This window comes from Pseudorasbora parva, chromosome 5, assembly GCF_024679245.1.
Source record: "Pseudorasbora parva isolate DD20220531a chromosome 5, ASM2467924v1, whole genome shotgun sequence".
In the NCBI taxonomy this organism is placed as follows: Eukaryota; Metazoa; Chordata; class Actinopteri; order Cypriniformes; family Gobionidae; genus Pseudorasbora; species Pseudorasbora parva.
This window is the reverse complement of record NC_090176.1, coordinates 27794816-27808760: the sequence shown is the minus strand read 5'-3', so window position 1 is coordinate 27808760 and position 13945 is coordinate 27794816. Positions and strand designations below refer to the sequence as shown.

Sequence of the window (13945 nt, the reverse complement as noted above, 5' to 3'; positions counted from 1 at the left end):
AAGATCTCTTACAAATAGCTTAAAGTTTAAATGTCTATCATATAATTCTATTCAACTCTTATAGAAACTTTACACTGAAGCCTGGGACAAGGATAAAACCAAAATACACGTTATGCCTGACTGCATGGAAGTTCTGTTGGCAAAGCAGAACAATATAAATTACAGTGAGGTATGTACAGTGTACGTCTGAAATATTTTTTTTTTTTTTTTTTTACATTCTGATAACTCTAAATAAGTAAAATATTTCCAATTTTAGAAAAGGTATAAACTTGCCAATGAAGAATCTAAGAAGAAGGGCTATGATTTGCGCGGTGATGCTGTTGCTATCAAAGCAGCTAAGGCGTCCAGGGATATCATCAGTGACGTGAGTAACTTTTTGTGTAAAACCCACACATAAATGTTCACAGTAACTTTCTAAAACTGTTTTATTTATTAATTTTAGTACAAGTACAAGACTGGTTACCGTAAGCAAGTGGGCCATCACATTGGAGCCCTTAGTGTCCGTGATGATCCCTTGATCATGCTTGCCTTGAACTCAGCTAAGATTGCTAGTGATGCTCTCTACAAGAAGGACTTCAACAAGTCCAAGACCAAGTATCACCTCCCAGTGGACCTGCTGTCTCTTGAGCTGGCCAAGAAATGTCAGATCCAGGTCAATGATGCCAACTACAGAACCTACCTGCACAACTGGACCTGCCTGCCTGACTCCAACGACGTCGTCCAGGCCCGAAAAGTCTATGACCTCCGTAGTGATGTATGTTTGTTAAGCTAAAATTGCATTCAATTATTTCTACAGATGCTTTTTAATCAAATATTGAATGGTATCGTTTTGCAAAGTAACATTTCATCTCTACCTCAGGCTGTGTACAAAGCAGACATGGAGTTTATGACTGGTGTAGGATGGGTCCCCATAGGCTCACTTGATGTCCTGAAAGCAAAGAAAGCAGCTGAGATCCTCAGCGAGCGACACTACAGACAGAAACCACAAACATTTAAGTTTACTCAAGACATGCAGTCCATGCCTTTGGTGCTTGCAAAGACAAATGCTCAAATTATGGATCAGGTTTGTAGAATAATCATAAGTCATATTATTGGAATCTAATTGAACACAATTGATGTCAACACAATTCTCTGGAGAACAATTTAGCCACAATATCAGTTACTTAATAAAGTTAGTATACATTCATTTCCATGTATGATTCTCATGTTACTTTTAACCATTGCAAGATGTTCTTATTGTCTTTAAGAATAGCTGTCACTGTATTGAAATTGTTGCTGACAACATATTTTTTTTCATTTTAGCGTCAGTACCATGCAGCATGGGAGGCTGACAAGATAAAGATTCATATCCCTCCTGATACCCCAGAGATTGTGCTCTCAAGTGCTAACGCAATTACCAATAGTAGGGTTGGTATCCCTTTTCAATGTTTGCTTTGTCTTCTTTGTATTTTTCATTTCACATTGTTTGATTTCCAAATTAGTCCTATTCAATATGTCACTTCAAGAAAACATAGAATAAAAAATAAAATTCTGCTTACAGAAACTATACAGACAAGCAGTTGAGGACATGTTCAGGAAAGGCTATGACATCAAATCCGATGCTGTCGCCATCAAAGCTGCTAAAGCAGGCAGAGACATTATTAGTGATGTGAGTATATAATTGAAAGTCCCACTGATATTACATGTTGATTGATACATTTTTGTATTTTATTGCCCTGGCTTTTAAATATAAATAGGGGCTATCTTTAATACTCCAGCTATTCTTCTATTGCAGTACAAGTACAAGGCTGGTTACCGTAAGCAAGTTGGTCATCACATTGGAGCCCTCAGCGTCAAGGATGATCCCTTGATCATGCTTGCCTTGAACTCAGCTAAGATTGCTAGTGATGCCCTCTACAAGAAGGACTTCAACAAGTCCAAGACCAAGTATCACCTCCCAGTGGACCTGCTGTCTCTTGAGCTGGCCAAGAAATGTCAGATACAGGTCAATGATGCCAACTACAGAACCTACCTGCACAACTGGACCTGCCTGCCCGACTCCAACGACGTCGTCCAGGCCAGGAAAGTCTATGACCTTCAGAGCGATGTGAGTTTCAGTGAAATTTTAACTTGAATAATTGTAATCAGTAGATCTACACTACCAGTACTGTCTTCTTTTTTACCGTTTCTCATGTATTCCTGCTATCAGGCTGTGTATAAGGCTGATATGGAATGGATTAGAGGTACAGGATGGGTACCCATTGGCTCAGTTGATGTAGAGAAGGCTAAAAAGGCTGGTGAGATTTTGAGTGAAAGGAAGTACAGACAGCATCCAAGCAACTTCAAGTATACTAGCAAGACGGATTCTGTACCTTTCGCTCTTGCCCAAGCCAATGCCAAGATCATGGACAAGGTATTGTTTTCCTAGAAGATTTCACAAATATGTGTAATGGTTAAAATATAAAATCACTGTTTGAAATCGCTGTTGCAGGTTGGGGTTATGTAGTGCATATGTGCATGTGTCTAATTTTTTGTTTTCATTATTATTGCATTGCAGAGTGCTTATGTTGATGCCTGGAATAAGGAGAAGCTCCATATCCATGTTATGCCAGACACCCCTGAGATCATTCTTGGAAAACAGAACAAACTCAACACAAGCATCGTAAGTACAGCAACACTGGTTTGTGGTGGCCAATAAATCAGAAATAAATGCACAATAGTTTATGTTTCAAATCCTGTTAAATCAGTATGTGCTGATTCCTCATGATCTTGCAGAAATATTACCGTCAAGACTATGAGAACAGCCTTAAGAAGGGCTACTTCCTGCCCAAGGATGCTGTCGCAGTGAAATCTGCCAAGGCTTCCAGAGACATCATCAGTGATGTAAGTATCATTGTGGATTTTATCTTACACATTAAACACACTCTGTTAAATGAAAGTGCTCAATTTATTTTATGCATTATATCCTTGCAGTACAAGTACAAAGCTGGATACAGAAAGCAGCAAGGACATCACATTGGAGCCCTCAGCATCAAAGATGATCCCTTGATCATGTTGGCCTTGAACTCAGGCAAGATTTCTAGTGATCTTCTGTATAAGAAAGATTTCAACAAATCCAAGACCAAGTACAACCTCCCAGCGGACCTGCTGTCTCTTGAGCTGGCCAAGAAATGTCAGATACAGGTCAATGATGCCAACTACAGAACCTACCTGCACAACTGGACCTGCCTGCCCGACTCCAACGACGTCGTCCAGGCCAGGAAGGTCTATGACCTGCGCAGTGATGTATGTATATGATTATTTTCACACACTGTGTTGTGTACATTGGTTTCTTATATTGCTAAATGAACATATTTGTTGTAAACTTTCAAACTAGGCTGTATACAAAGCTGACCTTGAGTGGATCCGTGGGTGTGGCTGGGTGACGCAAGGATCTATTGATGTCATCAAAGCCAAGAATGCTCAGACGATCCTCAATGAGAGACTGTATCGCCAGCCTCCCAGTACTGTGAAGTTCACCAGTGCTGTGGACCTGCCTGTCATTGTTCTAGCCAAGCAAAATGCTGACATCCTCAGTGATGTAAGATGATTGCCTTTTTTTTTAGTACTTCACTCAGATGTTCAGATTACAGTTGAAGACTGCAAAAAAATTATGAAGCTTAAAAATGAATAGCGCAAATAATGGGTGAAATTAAAATCTGTGTGAGATTTTAATCAGTAAATTTACAATTTATTTCAATTACACTGATTAAATTAAAAAATATTGATTATTGAAAGAATATATTTATAGTAATAATTATAGTAATTACATGGACAGGTTATTCGAAATTCAGAATCTTTCTAAATGAATGTAATAGACATGAATTGTGTCTTTTTTGTTTTTGCGTCAATGTGTTCCATATAAAAAAAAACTTAACCTTTTTTTATTATGTGAATTATTTTATTCACAGAGGAAATACAGAGAAGCATGGGACAAAGATAAGACATCTGTCCACATCATGCCAAATACACCAGCCATCGAGTTGTCCAGAGCAAATGCCATTGCTACCAGCAATGTAAGCAAACTCACATATTACTAGAATGCATTTTATGAGCTTATTATGCTATTAAACTATTGGGTAACACTTTCCTTTTTTTGTCCTGTTGCAGAAAATGTATACCAAAGACTGGGACGCTACAAAGGCAAAGGCGTACCACATCAAAGAGGATGCCATCTCTGTGATCAAGGCTAAAGCCTCCAGAGAAATAGCCAGTGACGTAAGACATCATAAAGTCATGTTTTTTCTGTCTGTTTTCTAAACTTTGTAGTATTTTCTCTCTCTTATTGTAAAATGTCCTGATTAGCTATCTTTGATTTTGGCTTTGAAATGTTCCTCTTTCTATAATTCAAGAGTCATGTGAATATGAATGCTTCAAATCTTTTAAATGCAGTACAAGTACAAGACTAGTTACCGTAAGCAAGTTGGTCATCACATTGGAGCCCGCAGTGTCCAGGATGATCCCTTGATCATGCTTGCCATGAACTCAGCTAAGATTGCTAGTGATGCTCTCTACAAGAAGGACTTTAACCAGTCCAAGACCAAGTATCACCTCCCAGCGGACCTGCTGTCTCTTGAGCTGGCCAAGAAATGTCAGATCCAGGTCAATGATGCCAACTACAGAACCTACCTGCACAACTGGACCTGCCTGCCCGACTCCAACGACGTCGTCCAGGCCAGGAAAGTCTATGATCTGCGTAGTGACGTAAGTTGAGCTTTGATTGAATGGTTAAAACGTTTCCATTTAAAAATAAAAAAATCTATGAAATAATGTGATACCTTCTATCATTTTAATGGTTTTTTATGTGTAGGCTGTGTACAAGGCTGACCTGGAGTGGCTAAGGGGATGTGGATGGATTCCCCATGAGTCTGTTGAAGTTATCAAAGTGAGGAATGCCCAAAAGGTTCTGGCTGACGTAAGTCCATTTGCACTATATACTTTAGCCATTTCTGCCAATGAGTTTATGTAATTCAGAGGTTTAATGAATTACTGATTCTTTTTTTCTGATTTACAGAGAGGCTACCGTGTGAAACTGGATGAGCAGAAATATACAACACCCATTGAAAGAATTGACTTTGTGCGGTCCAAAAACGCAGCTGAAGTGCTCAATGAGGTAAGCAATAAGATATATATTATACAATCTTCCAGTCATACAAAGGAAAACAACAATGATTAAGAAAGAAATGTAAAAATTGTAATTACTTAAACAAAGATTAAAGGAGAAAATCAATGGCCATCATCAGACATTGTTCTCTGTTTATTTAAGTAGTGAAGAAACTTTAAATTTCAAAAGCCATATCATTCCTTTTTTTTTTTAAACTATGAATAAATGGAGTAAGAGATTTTTAGGGTAACACTTCATGCTTGGACCTCTAATAAGCTTTAATTTTCCATATAGTTACTAAAACAACATAACTTTTATGGTACATTTTAGTTTGCAAAATCAAGTTCTCTGCAAACATTAAAATGAGCGCTCCCCAAGATGGTCTTCTCTAAGATGTCTTTTATCTAAGTGTCCTCTTTGTTTTGTCTTCTCAGGCTAAGTATCGTGAGGCCTGGCACCATGACAAGACTAAATATACCTTGACAGACTCCCCAGTTCTAGCTACAGCAAGGGAAGTGGCCAAAATGTACCACCCGGTAAAGTATTTTTTCTTTTTGTCTGTGATTTTAATTGAATTGAATAATTCATAATTGAATAAAAAAGTTGAATAGTAACAAAAGTGTCATTTTGAACATCACTTGTAGCATTTTTACACCAAAAACTGGAACAAGACCAAAGCCACATCATACTTCATGCCTGGAGATGCAGTCCCAATTAAACAATGCATCAACACGTCTAAAGTGCAGAGTGATGTAAGTAAATTAATTATCCTAAACCTAAACCCATTTCACTTTCATTTTATTTATGTATGCAAATAAATTCTTATTTTTTTTGCAGCACAAGTACAAGGCTGGTTACCGTAAGCAAGTTGGCCATCACATTGGAGCCCTCAGCGTCCAGGATGATCCTCTGCTTATGCTGGCTTTGAACTCAGCTAGAATTGCTAGTGATGCTCTCTACAAGAAGGACTTCAACAAGTCCAAGACCAAGTTCAACCTCCCGGTGGACATGATAGCTTTTGAACACGCAAAGAAGTGCCAAATCCAAGTTAATGATGACAACTACAGAACTCGCTTGCACAACTGGACCTGCATGCCTGATCAGAATGACGTCATTCAGGCCCGTAAAGCATATGACTTAGCCAGTGACGTAAGTATTGGATTAAGAGGTTTTTGTTCTTGTTTATTAAAATACAGAATAAATGTTTAATTACATTATATTAAAATCAGTCAAATTGGATGTTTTATAATTTCATGTAATGTAATGTTATTCTCTTCTTCCAGAACGTCTACAAAGCAGATATGGAATGGTTACGTGGTTGTGGATGGGTGGCTGCTGATTGTGTAGATCATGTCAAAGTCCGAAAAGCCCAACAGATTCTGAACGAGGTAAGTCTTTTTATTTAAACTAACCTCTCTTTTATAATAAAACCTCCATTATCTTACAACAATGCCTGTTTATTTTCCCAATGCAGAGACATTATAAGAAGGATGCTAAGGACAACTTTAGCAAATTTACTCACGTTGTGGATCGCCCTGAGGTTCTCCTTGCAAAGGTCAACGCCTTCAACCTCAGCGATGTAAGTGTGTCTCAAATTTGGGCATTTTCATCATTATAGGGGGATAATGTGAAGAGGTTAGCTTATCAACTTGGTTGATCTTTCTGTTGTTGCTCAGCTAAAGTACAAAGAATCATTTAACCTGGAGAAGGGTCACTATATCGGATCTGAAGATACACCACAGCTGGCTCACTCTAGAGATGTCGCAAAGATGATCAGTGAGGTAACAATGTCCATTCCAGACTTATTTGTATATGTTTTCTTTTTATTCATGTGATGTATTTCATTTATTTGTTGTTGTCGTTGTTATTCTAGAAACTTTACAAAGTGAGCTGGGATGAGAGCAAAGCCACTGGCTACCAGCTAAACCATGAATATATACCAGTAAAAACAGCCAAGAAGACCAGAGATATAATCTCTGATGTGAGTATCAAAAATGTATTAGTATCAAATAGAATAAACCTTTTCCTCATTGCCACATAACTAGGATCAGTTACTAACAGTGCAGTTTAAAAAAAAATATTAATAATATATCTCTGCTTCAAACGCTGGTTTAGAAGTGATGATTTTTGATTCTTTCTTGTATTGAAACACCACAGCATAAGTACCATGATGCACATGAGAAAGCTAAAGGCCACTACATGGCTTCAACTCTGGTTGACTTCCCCGAGGTGGTTCGCTCTGGCCATATGGAGAAGATGAAGAATCTGGTAAGTTGTTGTTTATTATTACAATGCCTGAAGTCTAAGATCGCTTTACTTTGATATCCACTTAAATTGTTATCTTATAGTTTAAATCCTAATCAATCAGACTTTTTTACATCTGTCCATCAGAGAGACTACCACAAAGCCTACAATGAAACCAAAACTAAGCTCCACATTCCTGCTGATATGATCAGCCATGTGGTTGCTAAGAAATGCCAGGATATCCTAAGTGATGTGCTATACCGTACACACCTGCACCAGTGGACATGTCACCCTGATCAGAACGATGCCATCCGTGCACGCAAGGCCAATGAGATCTTGAGTGATGTAGGTTATGATTACAGTGATATTTTAATTGTGAACAGACCTGTTCAATGGCTACATTTGACTAATTTCTCCCTGGTAGGTGTTCTACAAAGAAGACCTGAACTGGATGAAGGGCGTTGGCTGTTACACCTGGGACACTCCTGAGATTGTACGTGCCAAGAAGTCATATGAGCTTCAGAGTGATGTGAGTAAAATTTTCAAATCATCTAGTAGTTTAAAATAAAGAGACATTGTTTCCACATGTTTGAAGTTTTAATGTTTGTTTCCACACAGATTAAATACAAAGCAGAAGGCAAGAAGGAATGGAACAACTACTCCATTGTGACAGACACCCCTGTATATGTGACTGCCATCCTGGGCAGCACTTGGGCCAGTGAGGTTTGTATTCCCATTAACTGAGAAGTCAGATCCTTGAGTGCTATCAAGAGCTCAATACTTTGGAGTTCAAATGGTAATACACTGCATATTGTATGTTTCATCCTCAGTTGAACTACAGAGAGGCATATCATAAGGAGAAGCATATTTACACCACCATTCTGGACACCCCTGACTACGCAAGATGCTTCAACCTGAAGGAGATCTATAGCACCGTAAGCCTGCAAGACAAGCTCCTAAAATGCTGAGTTCTTGGTTTTATTTATTGTCCCAGTTCTTGAAATATTCTTTGTGTACATTCAGAAAGCCTATTCTGCCATCTGGGACAAGATCAAGGCCAAGAGCTACAACATCCCTCACGATTCCCATGCCTTAGTCCATGCCAAACAACAGAAGGTCATCCTGAGCAATGTGAGTCCTTTCTCCAGTCCCTTCTCTGGTGCTTACAAATGCCTCCATAGAGAAGGAACTTTCTGATTGTGCTAAACATACTGGACATTAAACCGTCCTTGGTTTCTGTAGGTTAAATACAAGGAAGATTATGAGAAGTTCAAGACCCTGTACAGTCTTCCTAAGTGTCTTGAGGACGACCCCGCTACTGCAAGATGTATCAAAGCTGGAAAACTGGTTCTGGATGTGAGTAAAGCATCAGCTGAGGTTTAGCGTTTTAACTTACTAAATGTAAAACCAATTAAAAGCTCTTTTTAACACCTTTTTTTCTTTAGCGCCTGTATAAAGACAAATATGAGAAGACCAAGGCTAAAATCCACGTACCTCCCGACATGCTGGATATCGTATCCGCACGAAATACTCAGAAGACCGTCAGTGGGGTTGACTACCGTAAATACCTGCACCAATGGATCTGCATGCCTGACATGCAGGTGTACGTACATGCCCGCAAGGTCAACGAGCAACTGAGCGACGTGAGTTATCCCTACATCCAAACACTTCTCATATTTTTGTGTATTGTCACATGCAAATGCCAGGCAAGCTAGGTTCCACTACCTGAGATTGTTTTGAGGTCTTTTTGTTTGCCGTAACCCTGTATTATTGCATCTCATTTCAGATCATCTACAAAGATGACCTCAACTGGTTGAAAGGCATTGGCTGCTATGCTTGGGACACTCCTGAGATTATTCGTTGCAAGCAATCTATGAAACTGCAGAGCGACGTAAGTGTATTCTCATCTCATTTTCTTTTACTTTGCTAATCATCCATTATCATCTCACATGTTATTCTCCTGTGTGATGCTCTCTTTCAGAATCTGTACAGAGCAAAGGGAATCGAGCACTTTAAGCAGTACTCTGTGGTTATGGAGACCCCTGTCTATGAAACATGCAAGCAGAGCGCAAAGAACTTGAGTGAGGTAATACGTCAAAAACATGTATCAGAATGCCTTTAGTGTATTTTGATTGAAGCAGAATGTTCTAACTAATATCCTTTATGTCTGCAGCTCAACTACCGCCATGACTATGTCACAAATGTCATGGGTAAAAACACTGCTCCTGCTGTGACTGTCGAGACTGAAAGGGCCCGTCAAGCCAACTTCATCCAGAGCGACGTATGACTTCTCTTACCAATTCATAAGAACATGGACTGGTCTCTCCATTGATGTATGCTTCAGTCACATCCTTTCTTTTGTTTGTTTTTTAGAACTTCTACAAAGAGGCCAATAAGGTCATAATGCCAACCGGATACACTCTGCCTTACGACACTCCACTCAACAAACAGGCCAAAGCCAACAGCATCATCACCAGCAATGTACGAGAACACCTCAATTCTCAAAATAAAATAAAAAGTTAAATGGTGTGATTGCATCTCATCTGATGTAACAATCTCTGTAGGTGAAGTACAGGGAAGCCTATGATCTGATGAAAGCCAGGAGCTACAAACTAGATCCTGAAGGTGTCAACTTTCTCACCATCAGGAAGGCCAACAAGGTCACCAACCAAGTAAGTCCAATTTCCATGTAGCGTTTCACATTAGAAATTTTAACTTTATATTGAGCAAGAATATCAACAAAGTTGCATTTTGTCATAGCGACTGTATCGTGAGAAATATGAGAAGGAAAAGGACAAGATCCACTCTGAGTATGACACACCTGAGATCAAACAGGTTAAGGCCACTCAGCAAGCAATCAGTGATGTAAGTATGTCTTTATTGTAAAATATGACTTCATTCTACACCCCCAAAATTATTAGATGCTCTATTGATGGTTCATTTTCCTCTACAGGTGTGCTATAAGGAGAAGTATTACAACAGCAGAGGAACTCTTCTGCCCATGCCCATCACCCCACAGCTGTTGCACTGCTTCCATGTCAATGAGATCAACAGCGATGTAGGTGTCCCCCATACATGCACCTAAATTTACTGACACATTGCATACTGGAAACGTTGTATTTCACCTCTTGACATTTTCAGGTATAATAACTATAATAATCTATCTCCTGCAGCTTAAATATAAAGAGGATCTGCATTGGCTGAGAGGTATTGGCTGCTTTATGGCGGACTCCCCTGAGATGAACCGAATTCGTGAGATCACCAAGTTTAGAGTAATTATTCATTCACTTATTATCATGCATGCCACATTTAATTCAAACTGGTTCATTAAGATGATTTTTGGTACTAATCAGGATTTTTCTTTGAATCTATTTGCTAGAAATCGTATGAAGTTGATGCTAAGAAGAACTTTTCCAACTTCAGTGTAGTCCTGGACACACCAGAGTACAAGCGTGTGTCTGAACTCAAGACTCACATGAGTAATGTAAGTGATTTTGTAGCGGCCTCAGGCCTGATATCTCAGTTATAGACTCCATCATTCTTGTTTATCTAAATCCGTCAATGTCTCTTTATCTGTTTCTATCCACAGATGGTGTACCGAGCTGAGGGCAATAAGGAAAAGACAAAATGCACCACCACTGTGGATGGCCTGGAAATTAAGAGAGCCAAGTGGGCACAGTCTCTCACCAACAAGGTAAATTAATTTAATTATAAATAATGACCTGTTATAATGTGTAAAATTTAAAAAAATCATACTCGGGGTTGAAAATTAAATGGGTCAGGTTTTACAAATGATAGTCAGACCCTTGTTGATGTAATTGACAAAAGCGATTTTCAATCATTTGAAGAAAGCGTCTGACAAGTTAGACTTTGCTTCTGTTCAGTTGGAAGATATGATATTTTGAGCTGATATTGTTTTTATTTGTTATGCATCTCCTAGCAAAAAGTGCATATTTCTGTGTGAAATATTATTTTATTTTAGACGGACATCTAGTTGTGTGTGTGTGTGTGTGTGTGTGTGTGTGTGTGTGTGTGTGTGTGTGTGTGTGTGTGTGTGTGTGTGTGTGTGTGTGTGTGTGTGTGTGTGTGTGTGTGTGTGTGTGTGTGTGTGTGTGTGTGTGTGTGTGATCCTCAGTCATTTAGAGAGTCGAGAGTTTACAGAGTCGACAAGATGCCTAGTGTTTTTAAATCGGTTCTGGTAAATTTTCTCAATTTACTGGAAAAAAGTACAGATTTACCCATATAATACTGATGTCTCTTCACAGTACCAGTACGTTGATCTGGCATCCAAGGAGAGGGCCTTCTTCACCCCAGAATCACACACTCCCATCTTGGACCATGCCCGTTCCATGAAAGTAGTGTACAGTGAGGTAATTTTTTTAACGCCGGGATTATTTTTAGCAGTATATAACAATACTGACAAGCTTGTAATACATCTTTTTTTAACATCTTTAGAAAAAGTACAAGGAACAGTATGAGAAGATGAAGCACAAGTATACTCCCATCCATGACACGCCAATCCTGGTTCGTTCCAAGAAGGCCTACCTCAATGCCAGCGATGTAAGTCAACCAGATGCTTTATTTCTTCCTTTACTGACCTGTTCAATATAAGTTATAGAGCCGTCCTAACAATCTATATAATTTCTCTCTAGTTGCGCTACAAGGAGACCTTTGAGCTTGCTAAGGGACACTACCACGCTGACAAAGATGCACTGGATATTCTCTGTGCCAAGAGGGTCAGAGATGACATCAGTGAGGTAGGTTAAATAAGATACTTTTTGTTTCTTTTAAACATGAATGTGATTTAGTGAGGAATCCTTTCACCCACTCGCTCCTTTTCTCAGGTCAAATACAGGGAGAAGTACATCAGCACGTTGGGCACCTGGAAGTCTATCCCTGACCGCCCTGAGTTCTTCCACAGCAGGATTGTGAGGGACTGCATCAGTGACGTGAGTATAACTAAACCCAACTTCTCTTTTTATTCTGTAATTTGTCAGCTCACAGTGTCATTAACAGAAGCTCATAACCACTGTCACATGTTCTTATCCACTTTAGGTCAAGTACAAAGAAGACCTGGACTGGCTCAAGGGCATCGGTTGCTACGTGTGGGACACACCTGCGATGGTGCAGGCTGAACACAACAAGACCCTCTACAGTGAAGTAAAGAGCCACCACGATTTTACTCATTTCTACAACAAATGTGTTAATAAATGCATTTATGGACCCTTTTCGCAGACTGTGATGACGTGTTTTCACATTTATTAAAATCGTAAATCTACTTATAGTGTTTCTAATCAAAGCTTTATATTTTTTACATTCTTAAAAAAAATAATGTACATTTATAATGTAGCTAATGTAACATTATTAATTGCTAATTTCTCTAAGTAAAAGGTTTACAAAAAAGTACAATGCACATTCGGTACTATGGTATAAAAAAGGTTATGTTTCACACCTCATACTGTCTTCTATCTTGTTTGTTGTTGACAGAGACTCTACAAAGCGTCCTTCGAGAAAAACAGAGCTAACTTCAAATACACATGTGACACACCATTCTTTGAGGCTGCCAAGAACGCTTCTCTTTTGATTAATGATGTAAGTCAGTTGAAGCATGACTTTATATCGTAATACTGTTGTATATTACATGATAATACAATATGAGAGTATTGATGCAAGAATGCTATAAAAATACAACAACAAAAAATGCTTACATAACCTGTTTCTTCCACTGCCTCTATAATGGGTACATCTTTAAAGGTAAACTATTACAACATGCTTAACCTCAAATATCTCAAACTGTCAGTTTCCTTTATATTTCAGGAAAATGATATATATATATATATTTCCATATCTTTAATAAGATTCCACTTTGAATTTACCTGTCATGACGTTTTCTCCTCTTGAATGAATGTTCATCATCACTGCTCTCGAGGCAGTTGTCTTTAACTCCTGTTTTGAAATCCTGAGCAGAGGTCCTACCGTGCCAGTTATGAGAAGAATAAGGATAAGTACACCATAGTTGTAGATGACCCTAGAAACATCTTGGCTAAGGAGGCCAGCAAGCTAAGCCAGGTAAAGCCACCAGCCTCAGCCGCCCCCTGCGGGTCCATCGCCTGCCACTGGGGCCCGAGCATGAGGTCGCTGTCAATCCAATGGATGGCTCTGTCGCATGGCTACAACGTCAATTGACTGCGTCTCTTTCTCTCCCCTTGTTTAGGTTTCTGCTAGTTTGCCATTCAAAAAACCCAAATGGGATTTTTTTGGGTGTGCACAGCTAGCTCCATATCTGTATGCTCCAGATAGTGCTTCATCTGAACATTTCGAATTGTACATCATTATTTAGGGTATAAGGTTAAGTTTACTCTTGTGAAATTAGCTTATCTGGAGTATACAGTTTGGTACTGAGTCTTTCCGGACTTCAGGAGCTACTTTCTGTCGCTGGCTTCAATTGTTGCATGATTTGCGCATCTCTGTTTGTATGTTTTCTCAATGGACAGGGAAAATATAAATGCAAGGCCAAGGAGTTACTCAAGAGTGGCTGCAATGAGCTGCTCCGACCTGATATTCTCGTTGCCATGTACA

The 13945-nt window shown here is 39.1% G+C and overlaps 1 protein-coding gene across 8 annotated transcripts in view; it reads left to right on the top strand.

The window, feature by feature from the left end:
- neb (nebulin) overlaps positions 1-13945 on the top strand; it is a 68443-nt gene that overhangs the window by 32347 nt on the left and 22151 nt on the right. For all 8 annotated transcript variants that reach the window (XM_067443732.1, XM_067443733.1, XM_067443739.1 and 5 more), the window contains 49 exons: positions 65-169; positions 257-364; positions 443-754; positions 860-1063; positions 1303-1407; positions 1541-1648; positions 1775-2086; positions 2189-2392; positions 2537-2641; positions 2755-2862; positions 2953-3264; positions 3356-3559; positions 3930-4034; positions 4129-4236; positions 4411-4722; positions 4829-4933; positions 5033-5131; positions 5557-5658; positions 5767-5874; positions 5960-6271; positions 6406-6510; positions 6597-6701; positions 6799-6903; positions 6996-7103; positions 7280-7390; positions 7514-7711; positions 7791-7895; positions 7985-8089; positions 8197-8301; positions 8390-8497; positions 8609-8722; positions 8812-9009; positions 9153-9257; positions 9348-9452; positions 9540-9647; positions 9740-9847; positions 9931-10038; positions 10127-10231; positions 10320-10424; positions 10540-10638; positions 10746-10850; positions 10956-11060; positions 11632-11736; positions 11822-11926; positions 12019-12123; positions 12211-12315; positions 12422-12526; positions 12854-12958; positions 13334-13435. In XM_067443732.1, the coding sequence (XP_067299833.1) occupies positions 65-169; positions 257-364; positions 443-754; positions 860-1063; positions 1303-1407; positions 1541-1648; positions 1775-2086; positions 2189-2392; positions 2537-2641; positions 2755-2862; positions 2953-3264; positions 3356-3559; positions 3930-4034; positions 4129-4236; positions 4411-4722; positions 4829-4933; positions 5033-5131; positions 5557-5658; positions 5767-5874; positions 5960-6271; positions 6406-6510; positions 6597-6701; positions 6799-6903; positions 6996-7103; positions 7280-7390; positions 7514-7711; positions 7791-7895; positions 7985-8089; positions 8197-8301; positions 8390-8497; positions 8609-8722; positions 8812-9009; positions 9153-9257; positions 9348-9452; positions 9540-9647; positions 9740-9847; positions 9931-10038; positions 10127-10231; positions 10320-10424; positions 10540-10638; positions 10746-10850; positions 10956-11060; positions 11632-11736; positions 11822-11926; positions 12019-12123; positions 12211-12315; positions 12422-12526; positions 12854-12958; positions 13334-13435 (6690 nt within the window). The remainder of the gene's footprint in view (positions 1-64; positions 170-256; positions 365-442; positions 755-859; positions 1064-1302; positions 1408-1540; positions 1649-1774; positions 2087-2188; positions 2393-2536; positions 2642-2754; positions 2863-2952; positions 3265-3355; positions 3560-3929; positions 4035-4128; positions 4237-4410; positions 4723-4828; positions 4934-5032; positions 5132-5556; positions 5659-5766; positions 5875-5959; positions 6272-6405; positions 6511-6596; positions 6702-6798; positions 6904-6995; positions 7104-7279; positions 7391-7513; positions 7712-7790; positions 7896-7984; positions 8090-8196; positions 8302-8389; positions 8498-8608; positions 8723-8811; positions 9010-9152; positions 9258-9347; positions 9453-9539; positions 9648-9739; positions 9848-9930; positions 10039-10126; positions 10232-10319; positions 10425-10539; positions 10639-10745; positions 10851-10955; positions 11061-11631; positions 11737-11821; positions 11927-12018; positions 12124-12210; positions 12316-12421; positions 12527-12853; positions 12959-13333; positions 13436-13945) is intronic.